At 41.0% G+C, this 7845-nt stretch overlaps 1 protein-coding gene across 6 annotated transcripts in view; it reads right to left on the reverse strand.

Moving 5' to 3' along the window:
- Positions 1-445: 445 nt before the first annotated feature.
- LOC135094799 (mucin-2-like) overlaps positions 446-7845 on the reverse strand; it is a 28700-nt gene continuing 21300 nt past the window's right edge. For all 6 annotated transcript variants that reach the window (XM_063995196.1, XM_063995199.1, XM_063995194.1 and 3 more), the window contains 2 exons: positions 7229-7290; positions 446-6739 (listed from right to left, as the gene is read on the reverse strand). In XM_063995196.1, the coding sequence (XP_063851266.1) occupies positions 6098-6739; positions 7229-7290 (704 nt within the window). In that variant the 3' untranslated portion in view covers positions 446-6097. The remainder of the gene's footprint in view (positions 6740-7228; positions 7291-7845) is intronic.

Below are 7845 nucleotides of genomic sequence, written 5' to 3' on the forward strand. Positions count from 1 at the left end.
TGTGTGTGTTGTGCAGAGGGAAGGTTTGTGGGTGTTGAGGGTAACAAGTGGCCTGCTGGTAATATTCACATGGCAGAAATATGCAGGAAATTAAAGGTAAACTATGGAAAAATAAATGCAAACTATGAAATAAATTAAATGCAAACTATAAACAAAGAAATTAAAGGCAAAATATGAAAGAAATTCATAAAAAGACAATGAAGAATTAATGTAAGTTAGGAAATCATGCAACACACACAAAAGGAACAATAACATCAAGACATACAAGTAACCAAACATCCATAACAAAAATTGATAAAAAGCAAGGTAGAAAAAAAAATAAGATATGAGAATAAATGGAAAAAAAAAAAAAATTACATATCACTGAATGGAAAAATAAAAAAATAAATAAATACTAAAAATATACACATAAAACACCCACACACACGTTAATAAAACACAGACACCAGTATGAAAAAACCGTTTACTCCATCATCATCATCGTCATCAACAAACCAATCAATAATTTTCTGTTAACACCAATGACTATGAAAATGGCAAAAATCTGACATGTTAGACAGACAGACAGACAGACAGACAGACAGCTAAGGAAACACCAGACAACAGATCCTTGGCCCATATACAGAAACCTTTCCCTCACCATGACTGCTTTCAAAGGACACAGAGGTGATTAGCTGGGGTCTTGAGTGTTTCTCCTGTTAGTAATATAGAAATCTTGCCAATCTGTCTCTAGAAGCATAAAAACACCCTTAAAAACCCTTCACTCTCTCACCATAGCTGTTTTCCGAGGCCGCAGAGATGACTAACCAGATTCTTAATAGTGTTTCTCCTGTTAGTAATGTAGAAATCTTGCCAATCTGTCCCTAAAACCCTAAAAACACCCTTAAAAACCCTTCACTCTCTCACCATAACTTTTCCAAGGCAGCATAGATGATTAACCAGATTCTTAATAGTGTTTCTCCTATTAATAATGTAGAAATCTTGCCAATCTGTCCCTAAAACCCTAAAAAACACTAAAGAACCCTTGTGACTTCATCTAGAGCCTTTTGAAAGTAGTGGAGGTGGCTGGAAGAGTTTCAGAATACCGGCTTTGTGTGTCCGAGAGGCGGCTTGCATATATCACTTGCATATCAGCTGTTTTATTGCCTAGCAGAGATGTGGAGGTCAGTTGTGCCCCCAGCTGCCCTCAGACGGTTTATACACTGTTGAAACGCCACGCACGCCACCACCACACACCTGCTGAGCTCACCCACACCTCCATGCACAATTATTTCACACACGCACACATATATGAAGCAAGACAAAACAAGTGGCTATTTTATTGAGGGAAATACTCTCTCTCTCTCTCTCTCTCTCTCTCTCTCTCTCTCTCTCTCTCTCTGGTGGTGGTGGTGGTTGTGGTATGTCTCATTTCTGCCGGGTTTAAGCGTATCTTCCTCTTCCTCTTCTCTTTCCTCTTTCTTCCATCTTGATCCTTCTCCCTCCTCTTCTTTCCTATCTTAATCTCCAAGCATATATTTTTCCCTCTTCCTTATCTCTCTTTATCTTGTTTTTGTACCTTTCTCTTCTCTTTATCTCCTTTCAGGCACATTTTTCTCTTCCTCTTCTTTAGTCCTTCCTTCTCTTCCTCTTCTTCCTTAACTTTTCTTCTCTTCCTCTTCTTCTCTTCTAGTCTCTATTTGTATCTTCATCTTTCTTTCTTAGCTTCTATCTCCATCTTCTAATCTTTCTTCTTTTTTCTCTTCTTTTTCCTGTTCTTATCTTTCTCTCTTCTTTTATTGTGATTTTTCCTCTCTTCCTCTTTATTATCTTTACCCTTTTTTCCTCCTTATACTATCTTATTGTGCAGCATTTTTTTCATTAACCTTATTTCCTTCTTCTTCTTCTACTTCCCTTTTCTTATTTCTATCTTCTATTTACTACTTGTGCTAAATCTTCCTTTCTCCTTGTTCCTCTTCTCCTAATTTCCCTTTTTTATTTCTATCTTTGCTACTTGTGCCAATTCTTTCCCCTTTCCCTTTTCTAACTTCTTCTCTACCTCATGTCTCCTCTTTTCAAAGTCTCTTCCATCTTACTTCTACTTTATTATCTACCTCTTCTCTTCTCTCTTCTGACAGTACCTTCTACCTTCCTTCTCAAATATACTTCTACTTTATTCTCTATCTCCTCTCCTTTCTCTTCTAACAATATCTTCTACCTCCTCCTCCTTCTCCTTCATCCACTATCTCCTTTCCTCTCTTCTAACATTTTCTATCTTCCTCCTTCATCTTCTATCTCCTCTTTCTCTTCTAACATCTATCTTCCTCCTCCTCCTCCTGATATAATTAGTGTTTCTGTCACCTACACACACCTTGGAGACACTCATTGTTTTGATTATGTCAGAAGGAGACTGCAAGAGGGTATAGCACTGATACTAGCTGTGTGTGTGTGTGTGTGTGTGTGTGTGTGTGTGTTTACCTATTTGTATTCTTGCAGTCTTAAGTCAGGTGTGTTCTGTCTGTTTTTCAAGTTTAATAATCACGTTTTATTCCTTAATCTGAAGAATATTTGTCCACACATACACACACACATCCTTTCATTATACATTCCATTAACTTATTGCTTTATATGGAAAACTGTATTGCTCCATGTTGCTGTGTATCTTTTTTTACTTTAAGTGTCTTCCTGTGTGTGTGTGTGTGTGTGTGTGTGTGTGTGTGTGTATTTTTTTTCATTGCTAAGCCTCTCCTATCTCCGGTTCAGTTATTCTTTAAGGTTACAAGCGTCAGTGTCACATCATATCACCAAACAGCACCATCACTTCTTCCATCACTTCCATCACTCCTGTCCACACACTTGCAGCATCAAGGCCACTGCAGTCCCATCAGTGTCTCTTCAAGTGCTCACACTCGACTGTTTTGCGTGTCTTTTAAATGTTTTCTAATCAGGAGTCTATGTTTGTTTTGAGGCATTGAGTGGCTTAACTCTCTCTCTCTCTCTCTCTCTCTCTCTCTCTCTCTCTCTCTCTCTCTCTCTCTCTCTCTCTCTCTCTCTTGAGCACATTTTCTGAGATATTTCTCTGATTCAAGTTTTCAAGGCATTTTTTCTTTTTTTTTATTAACATCTTATCTCTGTCTCTGTCTATTTTTTTTCTTCTCTCTCTCTCTCTCTCTCTCTCTCTCTCTCTCTCTCTCTCTCTGTGTCTCTTCTGAACACATTTTAAAATAAGACATTTCTGATTCAAGTTTCTGACACATCTTTCTTATTTCAAAGTGTTAATATCTTATCTGTCTCTGTCTCTGTCTCTCCTGAACACATCTGGAGATACAACATTCCTCAGTCAAGTTTCAGCAACACACATCTTTCTTCCTTCCAGGCATCAACATCTCTCAGTCTCCCTCCCCTCAACACTTGGGAGGAACACTGATAAACATTTCCCATTAACGTTTAGCAAGCATGTCTTTGTCTCACTGCAAAGCGCCGAGTTAATGATCTACCTCACTCCTGCTAACACATTTCTAGACGCATGCCTCCATCACAGCACTGCAAGCGAGTCTGTCAGCAAACCTCACCACAAAGCACAGTGAGTTAGCAAATCATCTAACTTCCTCTCCTAAACAAATCTTCTGCTTCCATATTTTTCCCTTTTAAGTTCTGCAAGCATATTTTTTTGTCATTTCTAAAGCAGGCTGAGTTAATATTCTCTTAAAACACAAATTTCTGGACATTCCCATTATAGTTTTCAAAGTGTGTATGTCTTATTCTTTTGTGTAAGGTTATCTTTCTTATTGTTTGTTTGTTTTATCTTCCACACACACTTTTTAAACAAACTCACACTACATTCAGTTTCCTCAGCATGTTGTGTGTCTGTTACTCTTGAAGTGGTTGTGAGCACATCTTCAGGATAACTCATTCCCTCTCAGACGTCTTAATCTTTGTTTATGAGCTCATCTTTCATTCTAAAGTGTTCAATGTATGTATTTCTCTTAAATATATTTTCTACATATTTCTATTACATTTTCCTTTGTATATATATGTTTCTTTGTTTTTGTTTATAAGCTTATTTCTCTTATTCTTTGTTTTCAAGCTTATCTATTTGTCATTCTAATGTGTTCAGTGTATTTCTCTCTTAAACACATTTTCTACATATCTTCATTATATTTTCCTTATCATGTCTCTTATTCTCTGTTTACAAGCTTGTTTCTTACTCTAAAGTCTTCAGTTTATCTCTCTCTCAAACACACATTCTAGATAAAATCCCATTCTTTCCCATTACGGTTCTTTTATTGCTTTTTTCCTTTTAAGTGTGTTTTTAGTTTATCAGTCTTTGTTTGTGAGTTTATAGTATTGTGAAGTCTTGTCTCCAATTAGTTTCTTTTTCGTTTCTTTTTTTTATGTGTTTTTAGTTTCTTAGTCTTTGTGAGCTTATATTGTGAAGTGCTCTCTCTCTCTCTCTCTCTCTCTCTCTCTCTCTCTCTCTCTCTCTCTTACTCTTGAACACACTATTGGTCAGGAGAGGAGGCAGCCAGAGTGCAAAACCACACAGACAGTCACTACAGGACAGGAGGGGCATGCACGAACCTCAGACCTCATCTAAGAAAAGAATCACATTTGAATTTCCCCAATGAAAACTTAGAAATATGGCCTCAAGCTGCCAAGACACTTCAGCTCACCACTTCAGTTCAATATTACTAACACTGCAACACTTCTACAGGTTCATTTCATGGTTTTCTCTCAGTTATCAATACATTTCTTTAGTTTAAGTGTTACAGATTATTGCAAATTTGAGTGGGTTTGTTTCACCAGCTCTCTGCAAGATTAGTAACACTGCAACACTTTCTCTGCTCAACCTCATGGTTTTTTCAGTTATCAATACTTTTTTTTAGTCCTTTAAGTGTTACAGGTTATTGCAAACTTGAGTGGCTTCATTTCACCAGCCCTCTGCAACACTGTGTTCTGCTCATCTCATCTTTAAATGTTTGAGTGTGTTTGAATTGCTATCCAATGCAACACTCAATCCAACACTGTTCTAGTTGACTCATCTGGAAGTGTTGCTTGTCTGAACCAAAACACATCTAAACCTGTGTTGCAGTCATTTGAAGTGTTGCTGTGTGTTCTTAAGTTGACAGACAGACAAATCACTCCTGTCCAATAATACAACACTGCATTCTTTAAATCTTCCTTGTGTTGCTCATTACACTCATAACCAACAAACAAAACACTCCTATCCAACACTTTACACTACAATCTTATAATGTGGCTTGTGTTGCAGCATATTACAACCAATACTTGACACACAAGGCAATCTTATTCAACCACATACAACACTACATTCTTTTAACCTCCTGCTCAACACTACAACACTCAATTTTTTAGTCTTCATTGTGTCAGTCAGTATTCATAACCAACACAACACACAACATTGCATTCCTCAGTCTGTCCTTGTACAGTATTGCTTGACAATCACAACCAGCAGCCAATAAAACACCCAGACCCAGAGGAAACAAACCACTGACTGATCAATCCACACTTCACAACAAGACACTCAGACAAACCACATATTTTTTCAATCGCCTCGTGTCAATGTCTTTTCCTCACCAATACTCAGACAAAACACTTCTCTATACAGTCGAGTGGCAGCGTGGAGGCCAACACTACCAAACCAAGCCTAGATATGTGAGTTACAGACGATAAAAACAGCAGCGTTCAATCGTAGCTAATCACTACTTACTTTTTTTCAGCCGAACCTCTTTTGCTTTCTACAGTGTGAGTGATGTTAAGATTTCTATGACTTATGAAGACCTGGGCATCATCTCTACACAGCTCTAGGGTATCTATGAAGCACCACAAGGCATCTAGAAACACCTCACGCACGGCAGGAGGCCTGGCCGAGAGGAACTGTCAAGCGAAGTAGTCTGAACTGGAAGACCAAGCAAAAAGGGGAGATGTTTCGGGACTCAGGCTGTGGCAGTGGCCAGACACGGGTGTGTGTGGGCGTGTGTGGGTGTGCAGGGGTGTGTAAGGGTGAGCTGCCCCCATGAACACCCACCACCCACACCACAGCACCGGGGATGGGCATTCAGGGTAAGATTTTAAGGGGATTCTGTGATATTTCCCACTATACTCTGTCCCCCATGTCCTGAGGTCTCCACCTGAACCTGTGGTCCCCCGCCTCCCGGCCCCACATGCCCTCAGTGAACAAGGAGGAGTCAGGCGCCTCTGAGGCTGGCCGGCTCACCACCCTGGACCCTCCATCCACCAGGGACGCCACCAGGTGCCTGCGTGGGGGTGGTGACGGCCAGCAGGCGGCTAAGTTCGGCGTGGAGGCAGATGTCGTGAGCAACGGAGAGGGTGGATCGTGGAGGCAGGGCGGGGACGAGAGAGGAGAGGAGTTGAGGGGCAGAGAGCGGGGACGGGAAGGTGCGGACGCCTCTAAGGACAGGGATGCACCAAGGGGCCTGCGAGTGCGTGACCTGGCTGGGCTGTAGTGGGCGTGGCGGGACAGCACGGAGCCTGAGGGGTGTGACGTGGGGGGGGTGGTGGCACCCGGCAGCTGGCTGATTTTCTGTAGCACGTCCTGCAGCTCCCTGGTGGCAGGTGAGGGGGGCAGGGTGGGGGAGGTGGGTGCAGGGGGTGACGGGGGGGAGGTGGGTGGCAGGCTGGACACGTCTGAGGCATGCGGGCCAACGGATGATGCTGGGGACGCCATGGCCAACACACAGCCTGGGGACGACACTCGGATGCCGCCGCGACCCTCGGCCTGCAGAGTGGGGGGGTGTGTCAGTGTCTGGGTGTGGTTAGGTTAGGCTAGGATTACTTATACTTGTGTTAGGTTACTATTACTTATACTGGTGCTAGATAACTAATACTTTTATTTATATTACTACTACTACTAATTCTACTAATGTTAAAACTAGTGCCATTTCTACTATACTACAACTATTACTACTATGCTAAAAAACTACTACTACAACTACTAATACTACAAGTATTACTACTGCCACTTCTACTACTACTAATATTACCACCACACTACAACAACAATCACAACCACAACAACCACAGCCACAACAACAACAAACAGCAACAGCAACAGCAACAGCAACAACAACAACAACAACAACCCCTTACACCCTATACAACCTGCCAATAACAAAATATCTTAAGCCCTATTATGCCCTGACCTAACCTGACCTGACCTACATACCTGCTTGTTACCTGTTCCCCGCACCCCTACACCTGTACACACCTGCTGTCCCGCCCCACACGTGTAGCTGGAGCTCTGGGATCCCTCAGGTGTGGACACAGAGCCTGCAAATGGGTGTGTTCTTAGGTTAATGACATGCTGGTGTGTGTGTGTGTGTGTATGTGTGTGTGTGTGTGTGTGTGTGTGTGTGTGTGTGTGTGTGTGTGTGTGTGTGTGTGTGTGTGTGTGTGTGTGTGTGTGTGTGTGTGTGTGTGTGTGTGTGTGTGTGTGTGTGTGTGTGTGTGTGTGTGTGTGCATAAGTGTATCTCATTAAATATAACAATAATATAAAAAAAAAAAACATGGCTTTTTATTATGCACTAAAAGATAAATAAATAAACAAATAAAAAAATAAATAAATAACAAAAACAAACGTGCTTCTAATCATATTTATTCAGAAGCAGCAAATTAAACCTTTTTTTTGCAAGTGTGTGTTTGAGTGTGTATGTGTGTGTGTGTGTGTGTGTGTTACTACAAGCGGTCAGTGAGATAGGCTTGTGTCTTGTGCCTTTCAATTTTTTATGCCTAACTAGGTGATGGTGATGGTGGTGGTGGTGGACAGAAACACAAAGAATAAAGAAATGAGAAACATGATAAAGGTGATGAACAAACACTAATAA

This window comes from Scylla paramamosain, chromosome 46 (assembly GCF_035594125.1).
Source record: "Scylla paramamosain isolate STU-SP2022 chromosome 46, ASM3559412v1, whole genome shotgun sequence".
NCBI lineage: Eukaryota > Metazoa > Arthropoda > Malacostraca > Decapoda > Portunidae > Scylla > Scylla paramamosain.